Source organism: Muntiacus reevesi, chromosome 4, assembly GCF_963930625.1.
Source record: "Muntiacus reevesi chromosome 4, mMunRee1.1, whole genome shotgun sequence".
Taxonomy (NCBI): Eukaryota; Metazoa; Chordata; class Mammalia; order Artiodactyla; family Cervidae; genus Muntiacus; species Muntiacus reevesi.
This window is the reverse complement of record NC_089252.1, coordinates 119,817,299-119,834,165: the sequence shown is the minus strand read 5'-3', so window position 1 is coordinate 119,834,165 and position 16,867 is coordinate 119,817,299. Positions and strand designations below refer to the sequence as shown.

General features: G+C 46.8%; 1 protein-coding gene across 1 annotated transcript in view; it reads right to left on the bottom strand.

Moving 5' to 3' along the window:
- TPH2 (tryptophan hydroxylase 2) overlaps window positions 1–16,867 on the bottom strand; it is a 95,428-nt gene that overhangs the window by 54,759 nt on the left and 23,802 nt on the right. Inside the window, exons 6-7 of the mRNA XM_065935467.1 lie at window positions 10,500–10,696; window positions 4,874–5,009 (exon numbers count right to left, since the gene is read on the bottom strand). Coding sequence (XP_065791539.1) covers window positions 4,874–5,009; window positions 10,500–10,696 — 333 coding nt within the window. The remainder of the gene's footprint in view (window positions 1–4,873; window positions 5,010–10,499; window positions 10,697–16,867) is intronic.

Sequence of the window (16,867 nt, the reverse complement as noted above, 5' to 3'; positions counted from 1 at the left end):
GGGGTTTTTTTACCCAAAAAGGAAAATACCTTCTTAGCACCACGTGCCATGCAGTCAGGTCTCCTTTTCTTTCTCGCGCTCTACCCCATTTTCATGAAGGGGAGAAGGGAACAACCTTCACATTTCCTTTACGTCCACTCCTTCAGCTTCACAGTGAACAACCAGTTTTGCCATCTGAAACAATGTGCCTTCTCAAAGCAAACAGGTGAACAGACCAGGCCGCCCCTCCTGGGGATGATTTAGAGAGAAGACTCTTCCAAACGGTCCAAATGGGCTAACTTCAAAGCTGCAACTGATGCCTAAAATTCCACCATTAATGGTTCATGATTTTACCTGAAGACACTGACTATATAAAAATGACTTACTGATGGAAGGGAGTCCAGCTACAGTTCCTGAAATCAGGGTGAAGCTGCGGGAGGGGGTGGAGGCTCTGCAGCCCCGCAGGGGTAGCCGCTCCTGGCACACGGGGCACTGCCAGGCCTCCCCTGGGCCCCTCTCCCCACAGATCTTGGACAGGGCCTGGCACTCTGCATATGTCTCCCTAATCAGGCACCTCCTGTAGCAGTGGCATTCGCGGCTCCAGCCCACCTTGGCCTCCGTTTTCACTCTGGACGCCAGGTTTGGGGATCCACTCCAAACCCAGTCTGGATCTTCTTGTTCCTCTGCTGCCTTTGCCAGCTGGCCTGGAGTTAATTATAGTCTGATGAAGGAGATCAACACATGAACAAACAACTACCATGCAGGGCTGTGAGTGCTCAAATAGAAGTAAGGCAAAAGGCTACAGGAATATCCAGAACTGCCTGGGAAAGTCTTCACAGGAAAGGTTGCGACTGAGTTTTGATCCTGAGACTTAAAATGATCTCACAAGAGTCATTCCAGGGCTAATGAACCACCTGTGCAAAGAGATGGAGGCAAGAACCAGCAGGGCCCCCGGGATGGTGAGAAGTCCAGTGTGGCTGGAGCATACGGTTTTAGAAGGGGCAGAAAGAGAGACAGAAGATATGATTGGATGATCTCAGACATTCTCCCCCTGAATGTAACAGGGAACCAACAGAGGTTAAACATGAGAATGCTATACTCACATTGGTGTTTTAGAAAGGGAACAAAGCCTACAGCTCGCTTGGAAGAGTACAGTAACTGTCAGACAGAGTAGCCATGTTAAGATGACCTGTCAAATATCTCAAACAGTGGCTCCCACTGGGGAAGATGTTGCCCCCTGGGGATATTTGACAATGTCTGGAGACAACTTCAGTTGTCACATCTGGCAGGGGTGGGTGCCTACGCTTGACATCTAGCGGGTAGAGGAAAGGGATGTTGCTAAACATTCTACAATACACAGGACAGCCGCCCACAACAAAGCATTATTTACCTCAAAAATATCAATACTGCCAAGGCTAAGAAACCCTGCTCTAAAAGACGAGATGGCCAGAGGGTACAAGATGACACAGCCCACAGGGACTCCCCAGAGAGGCAAAAAGGAGACCAGGAGATTGTGGAGCTTCTCACATTTTTGTCCTGCCCCCACCACAGGTGTGATGCTCACACACCCATGCAACTTGGAGCTTGGCTTCTTTCCGTCTTTCACAGACTGAGAAGAACGATATTACTGCAACAACCTTGAATTTGACCCAATTGATTTTTTTTTAAGGAAATCGTTTGTAAACTTCAATACTTGATTAGTGACAAAGGTGCTTGCTGATCAAAGTAGGCTGATCAACAAGGTGCAGAATCCCTGCCTGGGGCAGTGCTCCAAGGGAGAAAAGCCAGACACCACCTCCGTTCCCGGCAGGATCAGTGACCTTTCAGTCCAAGGAGAAATGCATGGAAAAGAAGCTCCTCCCTCCTCTTCCAGAGCAGGAATTGCTGATTCTCCAGGACCCTCTCCTCTACTGTCCCCCAGGCCAGACCACTCCCCACGGGGCAAACCCAAATTGCCATTGCCGTTTTAAATTCAAGTCCCAGTTCCTGGCAGGCTTAGAGACACTGGAGTTTTAAAATGTAAAATGGTAAAACAAGCCATGTTTGAAAGCCAATAATGTATTGAGAGTGGGGATATCAAAATACATTCTATCCAGACCAAAATGGAAAATAAAGCTTTTTTTCAGATAACGTATTTTTGCTGCTTTCACTCTTTGCCAGCTTCGTCTTCAGGGCTCACCTTTGTCTCATTAGCGCTGCCTCCACCACAACAGTTCAGCAGCTAGAAGCAGTTATTTGGAAGCAGGGTACAAGCACCAAACGCAGGAGTCAAGTTGAACTCCGCAAATTGGAGAAACTGCCCTCTTGTTGGTTCTCAATTGAGGGAACGGGATTGCATTTAAAAGACAATGCCTGTGAAAGTGCTTGGGCAGGAAACAGAATTGCATAGATTCAAACTACAGCCTGTGGCTGGGAAGAGATCTGGGACCCTGCAGGACCTGAGGACTGAAGGCTCCTTCCAGAGCACTGTGTCCGCACAGGGTATTCCTGGAAGGATGCGGCTGCCGCCAGGGAGGACGCAGCGGGTGTCAAGGAGCAGAGGAAGGGAAACAGGCAATGTTCACAGTGGGCCGTTCTGTACGCTCTGAATGCTGGATTGTGTACAAGCGTCACCGACTCACAAATCATCATCATCATTTAAGAGACAAATGAATGATATAAAACCCACAGAAGAGGGGACTTCCCTGGTGGGCCAGTGGTTAAGACTGCGAGCTTCCAATGCAAGTGGCGCAGGTTTGATCCCTGCTCAGGGAACTAAGATCCCACATGCTATGTGGCTTGGCTAAAAAAAAAAAATATTTAAAAATAAGAGTAACTTTAAAAATAAATAAAATTCATAAAAATGAGCCTGTACAAACAATCCCAAGTTCGCGAATCGCAAGTCTCCATGCTTTCCTTCAGCATCCTCTTGCTGTGTGGTCAGGGGAGTTGTGAAAGAAGAGAACAGTAAGATCAACAGCGGGAACTAAAATTCACTTCTGAGCTCTCAGCTCTGACTTCCAACCACCAGGAGCTCCTCCATCTGGAGGTCCCTTCCATGGGCCTCTCTAAGACAGGGTGCTCCAAACTCAAATCCCCCTCTTGTCTCCCTCTCTCCTCCAGGCCTAAGCCCCTTCTGATATTTTCCAGTATTATTAGAAACAACTACCCATCCAGCTTCCCAATCTAAAAACCTGAGCACTGCCTTAGGGACCCTCTCACCCTCATTACAGTCGCAAATGCTGTAAATTCCATCTTAAGGAAGCGTTTCACAGAGGTGGCCTCTCCTGCTGTCCTACTGATACCTTACACGCTGCATTCCTTCCCGCATCTCCCAGACAGTTCATGCTCCGTATGTCCCAGCCCCCAGCCCCATCAGCTTCCCTAAACATGATGACTTCCTCATGCTGAGGAGCCTTGGATAGCTCCCTGCTGCCTGCAGAATTAAGTCCAAATGCCCTATTTTGACAAATGACTGTTTACATTGTGGACCAGTGAAAGCAACCCTGAATATTCATTGGAAGGACTGATGCTGAAGCTGAAACTCCAATACTTGGGCCACCTGATGCAAAGAGCCTACTCATGAGAAAAGACTCTGATGCTGGAAAAGACTGAAGGTAAAAGGAGAAGAGGGTGGCAGAGGATGAGATGGTTGGATGGCATCATCCACTAAGAGGACATGAGTTTAAGCAAACTCTGGGAGTTGGTGATGGACAGGGAAGCCTGGCATGCTGCAGTCCATGGGGTTGCAAAGAGTTGGACATGACTGAGTGAGTGAACAACAAAATTGTGGACAGAAGAATCATTTCACCCCTAACACGTACCTGTGCTCTGGCTACTCTGAAGTAATCAGCCTTGCTCATTTCTGCCTCTCCCTGCCTCCATATCTTTGCACTGGCTGTTTCCTTAACTTGAAAGCTTCCCCCTCACCCCACTTTGCTTATCCAAAGAGAAATTCCTGTCCACCCTTCTAGACCCCTACTCATCTTACATTTCCTCTGAAAAGCCTCTCTGGACCGCTCCCTCCTCTTTGCTCCTCCAACACTCTGCACATATGGCCCCTTACCACACTCTCTCATTACTGTTTATGCTTCTATCTCTCCTGCCAGAAAAGTCAGAGGCTTTAAAAAAAAAAAAGCAGCTGCTATATTTTATTCATCTTTGAATCCGCTGCACCTCCCTGCTAGCATTGCACATAAATGTTTGCTGAATGAATTGGCAGCAAGTACTTTGGTAAAAATATAACACATTATCCCCCCAATTCTATAGACCTCTGTGGCTAAAATCTCATTTCTTTGGCCTCTCTCTCTGCATACCTATTGGCACGCTACCACAGGTCTCAGGAGGGCCGGTTATTCAGAGAGCTAACAAAGTGCCTGCTATTTGTAAACAGGGCCATTTGTAAACCCTCTGGGCCAGATTTAGAGATCGCCTATCCAACTGTAACAGCAATTCTTTGAGCACTCATCCACTCTAACAAGTGTTTCTTTCCCAAATGTCTGGAGTCCTATAAGTAACCTTTGTTTACCCTGAAAACATTTTCAGGGAAGCTGAAAGGAGATAAAAATAAAACATAAAAAATAAAAACCATGTAGTGACCCTGGAGGGATCCACCTGTCAGTGGCCCCTAGGGAGCAGGGGGGCTTTGGACTCAGCTCGAATCCCTGGCACTTCTGCTGTCATCAGCTACTTTACTGCCTGAACCTCCGAGGCTCCCTGCTCCCTAGCGAAGACCTTGGCAGTCCATTAATCACAAGACTATTCAGGTAAAACAGCATCAAAAGCAGAGTGATGAGCTTGGTGGCCCGAGGAACAGCGGTCTTTAGGGTTCCTGGACCCAATTTGTCTCAAATAAAGTGGGCGCTGACCGCACGGCGGTCTCCGCCCCACACAGGCTTCCAGCGCAGGTACTCACGGCTCCGGGGTGTAGAGGGGGTCCGAGCCGTGGCGGACATACTGGGTGCAGTGGAATACTCTGTAGGCCAGTCCCGCCAGAAAGTCCCGAGGGCTCAGGTATCCGGCCACTGGCCTTACCGTGAAGCCAGATCTTTCTAAAGAGGTAACAGAAAGAGTCAAGTAAGTATTAACGCAACAGGACTTGACGGCCCAAGCAGGGCTTCCTATTATTTTTAGGATGCTCCAGAAACAATGTAACCAAGGTCCTAAAACTCTTGACAATTGAATGACATACACTGTTTACAGCTATCACATTTGTGGCTTCTGATAACTAAAATCTACTCACGAATGATGGTTTCCAGGGGAACAAGACATTCATTAAAATGGAAAGAAAGGTGAAAAAAAATTTAAGGATTTGAATTCAGAGGCCAAAGTAGGATAAGAAAGCTCAAATGCACAGAAGAAGACTACAATCTAAATTTTTGGTGGTGAGCACACTAGACTGTACACAGAAATAGACATATAAGGTTGTACACATGAAACTAACCTAATATTCTAAACCAATGTGGCCTTGGTAAGAAATAAATTCTTTTAAAAAACATCAGATGTGAAAGACTACTACATATTTTGTGCTTCTATTTATGTGATGTCCAAAGAAGGAAAAGCTATAGACAGAAAGCAAATCAGTGGTTTCCCAGGGCTAAGGATAGGAATAAGGATTGATTACAAAGGAGCAAAAGGGAACTTTCTGTAGAGATAGAAATGTTGTAAAACTGAATTGTTGTGATGGTTACACAATTCTATTAATTTACTAACATCACTGACTTGTACAGTTACAAAGGGTAAATTTTATTTTATGTAAACTATACCTCAATGAAGTTGCTAAAAAAATATAAATAAAATATAGTGATGCTTACCATGTACCACTTGATATCTTTCTAGACACACCTAGACAAGAATACTTCCTGTACGTATGTGGTCAGTGAACACACTGCCAATTTAGCCCGTTGACTAGCATTATGGAATTGGTTCATACTACTTTTTATTGACAGTCAAACCTATGGTTTTTCCAACAGTCGTTTACGGATGTAAGATCTGAACCATAAAGAAGGCTGAGTGTCAAAGAATTGATGCTTTTGAACTATGGTGCTGGAGAAGACTCTTGAGAGTCCCTTGAACTGCAAGGAGATTCAATCAGTCCATCCTAAAGGAGATCAGTCCTGGGTGTTCATTGGAAGGACTGACGTTGAAGATGAAACTCCAGTACTTTGGCCACCTGATGTGAAGAGCTGACTCTGGAAAAGACCCTGACGCTGGAAAAGACTGAAGGCAGGAGGAGAAGGGGCAACGGAGGATGAGATGGTTGGATGGCATCACCGACTCGATGGACATGAGTTTGGACAGGCTCTGGGAGATGGTGAAGGACAGGGAAGCCTGGCGTGCTGCAGTCCATGTGGTCACAAAGAGTTGGACACGTTCGAGCTACTAAACAACAACCCCCTAACCCCTTCATTCTACATTGTCATATCCCATTTCTTTGATATTACAAAAACAATTATATTAATTATGACAATTTGAAAGATACACTAAAGCTCTACATCCTCTATTGGTTTATGGTAAGAGGACAAAAACAAAATAAGCAGAATACAATAAAATCTATGAAAATCACACTAGATGGCTAACCCAGTTAAAGACTGCCTCATGCTTCCTGCTCATCAGGGCCCACAAAAAAATAACAGGAGGGCTCTTCTCTCTGATATAAGCACTGTAAAGGCTCCCATTTTAAAAACCTCAGTTCATTCGGAAAGCACTTCTGAATGGTTAGAAATAGTTTTTAAAGATAAAAACCAATTAAGTGTATAAAACAAGTCTTCCCTGGGATCCTGGGTACCTACAGGGAAATAACCCTATTCTCAGATATCCTCAAGCCTATGATTCTAACAGTATTAAGGTCATTCCAAGAGTTTCCAGGTAGATCCATTATTCCCCACTGAAAATCAAAAAGATAAGTGTATTTTCTTCTTTTTGTATTCTATGCCAGTATCCCACATGTGGGGTACAAGGGGACATTCTTTAATAGCTATATATTTTATTTTCTTATAAATTTTAAAATGTGTATCTATTACATCAAGAACTTTGTGAATACCATTGCTTAAGAAGTTTCTTTTTAAAATAAAGTTGGTATTTTAAAACTGAGTCAATTAAAAGAAATAAAAATACACACAACTTATATTGTGCTTGCTGTTTACCAATGAATGATGCAAACTGACTACCCAGGACAGCCAGTTCACCAAGGGTGATGCAAAACAATAGCAATAATAGTAGTAATCATAGCTAACACTCTGGTACACTTAATGTGTGCCCAGCAATAACTTTAGGCACACATTGTTAGTTTCCCCTCCCAACCTTGTAAGGTAGATAAGATGATGATCTCTGCTTGCAGAGAGGAAATGGAGGCAAAGAGAAGCTAAGGCAATTCATCCATCTAAGGTCACACAGCCAGGAACTGGTGGAGCCGGCCTCAACCCCAGGCATTCTGCATCCAGAATCTGTTCTGTACCACACTGCCCCTCATAAAAATATTAAATTGGGTGACAGATATGGAAAATATTGAGATGGTAATGTAACTACTGGGGTTTGAGAAACAAAGCAATAAAAAGCAATCCTCATACGGGAGTAATCGAGCCCATGGTAAATATATAATACATAACTCCATGGGAAAGAAAGAGGCAAGCCAGAGGCAGGGCCTTCAGGGAGCACAGAATCTAGGTAAACAACACGTAGGTATCACATAATTAGGGGCTAATTGAATGATACTGATCAGTGGTTCTTAATCTCTTTCAGTAACAAATACCAAGGATGGCGACCCTGCACAGGGCCCTCCCATCATGCTAAGGGTGGTTCTCAGGGGACCCGCTGTCAGGCCACGCCTGCCTTTCCCCCGATACACACATGATCTGGGATGAAATCGGGAAAGGGAGAGGTCACGGTGGCTGTATGGTCAGGATTCAGAGAGAATCCAGGGCTTGCTCCGAGTCTTGAGGAACACAAAGAATTTGAGTAGGTGGAGGGATGACCGCGGTGCTGGAGAAGACTCCTGAGAGTCCCTGGGACAGCAAGGAGGTCAACCAGCCAATCGTAAAGGAAAGCAACCCTGACTACTCATTGGAAGGACTGTCACACGATGCGAAGAGCCGACTCATTGGAAAAGACCTTGAGACTGGGGGGTGGCGGAAGAAGAGGGTGACAGAGGATGAGATGGCTGGATGGCATCACTGATTCCATGGACATGAACTTGGGCAAACTCCAGGAGATGGTGACAGACAGGAAAGCCTGGCGTACTACAGTCCACGGGGCTGCAAAGTCAGACACGACTTGGCAACTGAACAACTCTCCTAGCAAGTCACAGAGCCTAAGTAACGACACGAAGACCCACAGCTAGAACAAAGGGTCTGTGCAGAGCGGTCATGGCAGGAGACACGCTGGGAGAACGGGGTCGGGGCCGTGAGCTGAGGATGAGCAGCTAAGAACCTGCCTCTGTTAACAAGCAGAGGCCAGCAAACTGCGGTCTATAGTCCAAACCCAGGTTCATGTACACCTGTGAGATAAGAAGAGTTTCTGCATTTTCAAATGTTCACGCTTGAACAGTGACATAAGTATGTACTAATAGCCTCAATTTTGGCTCTTGGCCCACACAACCTAAAATATTTACAGTCCATCTGGACTTTTACCAAAAACATTTAAAAGTTTGCCAACCTCAGTAAAATCAAGGGGAAGCCACTGCTAGCTTCTGAGCACGGATGCCAGGAACAAAGGAACTCTCTAGAGAGCTTCATCTGGAAGCTGCGGACAGGAGAGGAGAGGGGAGGAGAGGCTGGGGTCAAGGGTGCAATGATGAGGCCTCAGTGTGAGCGCGGCACGGGGATGGAAGGATGGGGCGCAAAGCGAGAAGTGACAGTGCGCGCAGACTGGGGTAAGCTCAGTTCCGTTAGGCCCTTCTAATAAGCCCCTGCTCTAATGCCCTGGGCCTGAGAATGCATCCCCTTAGGTGGCAAAATGAACTTTACTCATGGACTTAAGGTAAGGGTCTTGCGCTGGGGCAATCAGCCCAGATGATCCCAGTGGGGCCACGCAAAAGCATCCTTCTGAGAGACAGGCAGGAGGGTCAGAGAAGGAGGCAGGTGATGGGAGCAAATGTCAGAGTGAGGCGAGGAAGGCGCTCTGTGGCAAGGTATGTGGATAGACTCTAGAAGCTGAAAAGGAAGGACACAGAAGTCTCCAGAGGGACCCAGCCTTGCCAAGACCTTGATTTTAAACTTCTAACCTTCAGAACTTTAAGATAATATGTTCGCGTTAAGTCACTAAGTCTGTAATTGTTACAGCTGAATAAGAAGCTTCTACAAAGGCTGATGAAGTGTGGCAGGAAGGGGGTGGGTAGGACTTCACAGAAAGAGTGCTACCGAGCAGGACTCTCTGAGGCCTTCCCAGAATAGACCCCATCCATGTCCTCTGCCTGCCTTTTGTCTGTGGAAAACTCTTTGCCAATGAATAAATTTAATCAGAGAAGTAAGAAGAGAAAGGAAAACAGCCAAGCAAGCCAAAATAATAATAATGCAGCCATTAAACCAAGTCAAGGACTTTTCATTCTTCCTCAAGGAATGTGGACAATATTCTGAGCCATGTTCTTTGAGCTGTTTTGCAGAAACTGAAACCTCCAGCAGGTGGAAGAAGTTAACTGTGTGCTGCCCACAAGCCTGTAGACCCCAGGCTGGCTGGAACCAGAAGCTTGATGCTAACTCCCTATCACCTCCCCAGCAACCAACCAGAAAAACATCCACGAGCTGCCCACAGCCTGTTCCTGGGACACTCCCAGACTCCTGGACGCCCCCAGGGTGGGACACACAGTTCAGAGGGGTTGACCTGCTGTGGCCCCCTGTGCCTGGAGCAATAAAACTACTCTTCAGGCAACAGGAGTCCTCAGCGCCTGAGCCTAAGAATCCATCACCCCTGACAGAAACAGGGAAGGCAGGCGAGGAACGAAGTTCCAGGGAGGGAGGCAGGCAGCAAGATTCTAGCTTTTAGAGCCATGTGCTTGAAACAGGGGAGAGAGAGAGAAGAGCAGAACCCGAGGACTCAGTCACAGTGAAGGACTGAGCAAGAAGCAGGGCCACCCTGAAGCTTCACCTGCACCCCCAACCCCGCGAGAGCCCAGAGATCCCCCGCTCCCATCCCAGCAGGACCAGTGAGGACAGTGGCCACGCAGAGAAACGAACGCCAGGTGACTACGCTTCCCGTGTTCACTGCTGTGCGGCTACCACCACCCTGGGTGCGATTCACACCAATGCGTTAGACGAGGGATCGGACTGACCGACTCCCTGCCAGAGGAAAGTCACTGTGCTCAACATCATCCAGGATACTTCTTCATCCAGTATAAAGCTTTTCTGTTTCACTTGTGAACACTAGTGTAATACACTGTTCAACTGTTCACCTGCCTCTCACGGGTGGCCCAGGTTCTGGCGGAGCAGTCCCCTCTTTTTAAACCAGATGGAGTCCTATCTTGTTTGGGCAAAGGGCAATCGCTGCCTACTGTGTCCTTGGTAAGTCCATGCGGATGCTTAGCCCGAAAGAGCCCGTGTGAGGCTCACCTTTCAGAAACGTCGAGACGTCTTCCAGTTGGGGCACATTATCCTCCCTGTAGCCACAGTGTTTAGTCAGCAGAGGGAAGTTTTTCAAATACTCCCGGCAAGCGTGAGTGGGATAGAGTTTGGAGAGCTCCCGGAACACAACACCCCAAGTCTTCGTTTCTTCCTCCGTGTACTCCACCCTGGGGATGGGCTGACCGCTAGGCAGGAGAGAGCAGAAAAGCATGAGTCTGGCGCTGGGCCACTGTGTTGCGTGTGTCCTCACCCTCGTACCTATGCAAGCCAGGTTACTGCAGGAGGGGATGCCTGAGTGTCTCAAAGGACCCCACGAGGTGTTCTGTTTTGGAAGTAAATGCTAACATTCTAAGTTTGTGTTTGTGCTTAAACTTTAACATAAATGATTTGTTATGTCTTCACACATCCTTCTGGACATTTGATGAAATTTTTGTTCTGATGCTGGGATCAGTAACAAGGTAAGAGTTCTGGGTTGAAGGAACCGGTTTATAAAACTGTGCCCTGAGGACTTTGTCTGCAATCCCCTGACAACAGTAAAACATGGATATTGCCTTTTGAAAATAAAATTGCCCATAGATCTTCTCTGTCCTTTGTGGGGAGCTCACCCCAATCTCCAAGGATAACTTTGAGGTTATTTGTTCAGTTTGCAATACACTGGGAAACACTAAAGCACTGTGGAATTTAATAGTTTTGCAAACTGCAAAGTGGGAGTGTTGATTAGACATCATGCTAAGAGGTGTACATATTAAGCCCTGTCTGTTAGGAGAGAGGACAGCAAACTTTTTCTGTAAAAGGCCAAAAAGTAAGTACTTTAGGTTTAAATGCCATACAGTCTCCAGCAAAACTACTCAGTTCTGCCATCATATCTTGAAGACAGCCACAGATAAGATGTAGACACAAGAATGTAGCTATGTTCTAATAGAACTTGCATTACAAAAACAGGCAATGGTCTGGATACAGCCCATAAGTCATAGGGAGCTGACGGCTGGTTTGAAATACTGAGAGGCAGCCCTGGACTGGAGTGGTCAGAGAGAGCTTCCTGGAGGAGGCACAACTTAAGCTGAGACTGTCGGCCAAGCAGGATGTGCAGGTTCCCTGACAGAAAGAAAGGTGAGTTTAAAAATGGTCTTCTAATAACAGACAGAAGGAGAAGGGGGCAGCAGAGGATGAGATGGTTAGATGGCATCACTGACTCAATGGACATGAATTTGGGCAAACTCCAGGAGACACTGGAGGACAGAGGAGCCTGGCGTGCTGCAGTCCATAAGGTCACTAGGAGTCGGACACGACTTCTCGGCTGAAACAACAACGAAAACGGCAGATGGCATCCAGGAGCAGAGACCAGAGCTCCTGAGGCCACGCAAGCCAGGAGGAAGTGGAGAATATGGACGTGTACTTTCAAAAACTATTGCTTGAGCAAGAAGAATCTAAATTTAGCCTCTGATTACGAAACCTATTCCGAAAGTGAAGTTGGGGTTGGAGAAAACTTCTCATGACATGTTCCACAGTTACCAGCTGCATCCCCCGACCACCATCCCTGGCCATTTGTCACAGGTTCTGCCCCGCAGTCAGCAAAGACACACACAGCATGTGTGTCCAACACACACACATAAGGCTAGGGAGTCTCCCTCTGTGAGCTCATCAACCAGCCTGCACAGCAGCCCCCCAGGAGCCCAGGCACAGGCAGCTGCTGCCCCTCAGGCCGCTCCAGCCTCAGACACCGTCAACACGCTGTGGTCACTCGGAAGGACCTCTGGGGCAGTGCAAAGGGGAGGCTTTTGTAATCAAAACAGGCTCACAGCAGATTCCCCCTCCCACTCCTCTACAGAGGAGAGAATTCAAAAATTCTTACCAAAATGCTTTCTAAGGTTCAGGTTCAAATCTGGTTCCCATCATCCCAAATTATTTTTGTTTTTAAAAAACTAATGGCAGTAAGTGAAGGATGAACGAATAACACATACTGAAGAAAACCCCGGAAATTAACATTTATTTTCTCTAAGTACCAAGACTAGGGTTTATGACAAACCAAATTAGAACAAGATTAGCTTGTTTGAATTTGACTGTTGATAATAAATAAAAAATTACAACCTGGCAAATATTTGCTGTGAAGATTAAGACTGCTAAAACTTAGCATCTGTGATGAATTAAAAGAAAGTTTGAAATGAAGAGTAAAAATAGAAAGGATGCAAGGAAATAAAAATAGAAGCGATCTACTTCTGGTACTAGAAAATTCAACACAGTCAATCTAAGGCAGGGAAGATGATAAAGCTAATAAGGGTTGGGCACAATGAGCAGGTAGAAAGCAATGAGGCTGAAACAACACATGACGCATTGAGAAGCCATTTGAAAAGAAGCGTAAGGTCAAACTTTCCCCTTCGACATCAATCTGCAAACATGCAGCATTTCAAACGGGAACTGACCATAACCAACAGGAAGCAGCAGAAGAAAGACAAGTGTGAGCTGGGGTAGAAAGAAAGAGATACAGACCCTCCTCCACTTACAGCGGGCTAATCGTGACAAATCGAAAATAGCGTTGTCGAAAACACCTTTAAGACACCTAACCTACCCAACATCACGGCTTAGTCTAGACCATGTGAAATGTGCTCAGCCCACTTACCTTGGCCTACAGGTGGGCAAAACCATCTTACACAAAATCTGTCTTATAATAAAGTGGTGAGTATCTCGTGTAACTTAAGGAATACGGTACTGAAAGTGAAAAACAGAATCGTATGTGGCTTCGGAACCGGGTAGCTGACTGTGGCTCCCTGCCACAGCCCAACGTCATGAGAATTTCTCTGCATACCACACTGAGAAAAAAGATCAAAATTCAAAGGACAGTTTCTCCTGAATGCATTCCACCTTCATACCATACTGAGGTGGAATCATCATTAAGTCGAGCACTGTCTGTATTAGTATCTGTACCTTCCTAATGAACTTCCAGCACCGCAGTCTTGGGGGTGCAAACGTCACATAGAGTCTCATCCGCTCCCACTTGCCTGTCCTGCCTGGGTAACCAGTGAGGCTGCTCTCTGCGGGAATGGCTGGTGGACTGCTTTGCTCCTTCACCGAACAGGTGATTCTGACTGATCGTATAAAGAAACCTCTTACCCTGCTCTGACCCTCATCCTGGGTAACTGTTTAAGGTAAGTGTTTAAATACCAGCTTCACACCAAGTAAAGGCGAGTTTTACCCATTTATTTTTTGTTAAAAATATCCCTAAAACAGACAAAATAAGAAATGTCCCATTTTTCTATGTAGTTAATACAGTTATATAATAATAGCTTATTTTTGAGAGCTTCCTATGGCCTGACAGATTTTTAAGTTCAGCCTTTTTATTTAATTTAGTCCATCTGATTCTCATAGCTTCATTGAGGTAGACCCCCACACACTTTACAGATAAGGATACTAAGGCTCAGAGAAGTTGAGTCATTTGACTAAAATCATGGCGCCAAGCTTAAAACTCAGTCTGTCAGGTTCAAGCCTGGCTGTGGTCTTAACCGATTAGCATACACCTATGAAATAAAGAATTTTTCCAGGTACTAGCTTATTTCCACATACAAAATTAAAATAAGACTTATAGATATCCGTACTTAAATACAGAAAATCTCATGTATAATCATATGCAATCGTAATAGCAACATGTGTCTGTAGATTCCACAAAGTCCTGTCTTATTTATTCACTCATCCAACCTTCTCAGTAAGACTGCCAGCTAGTGCTGGGGGCACCAGGAATGCAGGGGCAGTTTAAAAAAAAAAAAAAAACTTTGAGATCTGACATTTAGAAAAATAAAAATTGTAGTCATGAGAAAAATCGAAACATGCTACACTTCTCTGTACTTGTCATGGGATAGTAGGCCTTTTGTGAATTATATGTGAGGATGACAGAGTCGTATCCTGATCTTTTCAGGGCCTAGGAGATACACCCACACATCATTATGCATCTGTCCCTGGGTACATGTCATAACACATATGTAATAGGCAACCAGCGTCCTAAAACTCTGCTCTCCCACAGCTGAAGTCCTGAAGCAGTCCACATTCTAGAGGGAGCTCCCAGCAACTAGCACCAACCACCTCCCTGCAGGCCTCGGGAGAAGGCAGCGGAAATGGCTCTCCCAGCAGCAAACCCCTCTTGTACCAACCTTCCCGCCTCACCAAGCCTCACCCACCAGTCTAGCAGGGAGTCAGACATGCAGGACCGCAAGGGAGGCCAGTGTTGGAGAGGAAATCCCTGCTCTCTCTCCTTCCCTAAGGGGAGAGGGCAGCCTGGGCCCCAGATTCACTGTAAGACCTGCAGAGCCCTCGAGAGGTAGGGTCTGGCCTCTCCTTTCCCATCTGGACGCTTGCCGAGCAGAATATCCGTGCCCTCCCTGGTGCCATCACCGGAATGGAACAGTAGAGGGCTTCCCTGGTGGTCCAGTGGTTGGTTAAGAAGCCAACTTGCAGTGCAGGAGACACTGGTTTGATCCTTGGTCTGGGAAGACCCCACGTGCCATAGAACAACAAACCCCACGCGCCACGCGCCCCCATGAACCGAGCGACTGAAGCCGGGGTGCCCCAGAGTCCTCGCTCTGCCACAGAAGCAGCCTCTGCAGTGAGAAGCTTGTGCGAACAGAGAGGCGCTCCTGCCCGCCACAGCTGGAGAAGGCCCGTGTGCAGCGGGAAGACCAGCACAGCCAAGACCAGATGAATAGTAACCTTTTCAAACAGAAGAGACAGAAGAACGGAGCAGTAGAGATGGCCCCTGGAGAGCGTCTGGAGGCCCCGGAACATGGTGCGCTCCGGGGAGGGTGAGCGCACCCTGGACAGGCGTCCTCTAAACCCGAGGTCCACATGAACGTGGGCATGGTGCCCGGTGACGGCTAGAAATCTCCACGGGGCCCAGCGTGCTGTGCCAGCTAGGAAGACGGGAGGCCCCACTCCACCAGTTCTGCTCAGCTCTCGGGGAACAGAAGAGGGCTCCAGGTGCCCCCCTCAGCCCTGACGAGGCAGCACTAATGGCCAGGTGCGTGCGGGAGGGGTGCCCAAACTCGGACGCAGGAGAGACCACCTCATCAGAAAGAACCTTTCCAAACCAGGCTGCAAGAGGCCTGCGGCCTGCCCACCCCTGACATTCAAACAACCCCACAAAAGCCCTCAGCCTCCTCCCCCTCCTCTCAGAGCCCAACTCCAGAGGAACCAAGTCCTAGAAGAGAGAAGAGAAGGAAAAATATCTCCAAACCATGCGCACACATACACACTCCAAAGAACTGAGGAGGAGAATACACTTTGAACCAAATTTGAGATTAACTTCTTTTTAAATGAATGGGCCTAGGTCTTAAATACCCTGGTGAGACTATTCTAATAATTGAAAATGACAGGAAATTAGATGTTGCTAAGGAACTTGTTTCCCAGCAGGAAAGTAGGATTCAACACGATACAGTTGAAAGCAGTGAGTGGGGAAAATAAAATCATTTTACATTTACATCGGTATAAACCCCAACAAGATGAGACACCTCAACAAACCAATTACAAGTGAATATTATAATTAGATCTCTAGGGAGTCGCCTCCACTTCTACGGAATTAGTTGTGATTCCAGACTTCTAAACAACCACCAAAATTATTGCTCATAGAATCCTAGCTCACTGGAGAAAAACAGATGTGACTTTCAGTGACTACCACTCACCGCGGACTCTGCCCTCTTGCCAACGAATGGGCAACTAAGACGTTACAAACACGATAGGGAACCATCACTCAGCCAGGACAGTGCGAGGAAAAGGGCCAGAACCTTCATCGTCAGGATTTAGCTTGACAACAGGAAAAACTCCCTGGTACCATATGTGACTCAAAGATGACTGAGAACTTTCTTGGGAAATACTGAAGGCTGTGGGAGGCGTCCTTCTGCCTGGACAGTTGAATCCCACTGTTTCTACAGGAGGGGTGATGATTCTGAAAAATCTGTTCCTTACAGAGAGGAGAGGGTGGAAAGTACATAGACAAACCTAACTGGAGGCAGGTCAGATAGAGCTAGGGCTTCCCGAGTGGCGCTAGTGGGAGAGAACCCACCTGCCGGTGCAGGAGACATGAGAGAGGCAGGTTCGATGCCTGGGTCAGGAAGATCCCCTGGAGGCAGGCATGGCACCCTCTAGTACTCTTGCCTGGAGAAGCCCATGGACAGAGGGGCCTGGATTCCAGCCCACAGGGTCACAGAGTCAGACACAACTGAAGCAACTTAGCACACACGCACAGGGTTATTCTCTGCAAGTCCTGAGCTTGTTAAAACAATGCTGCTTAACAAACACACTTTTACACTGAAATCCAGGAAAATCAATCAACCCCACTGAGGCTGAAGTTACAGAAGTTCTCCCTACAGCCAGAT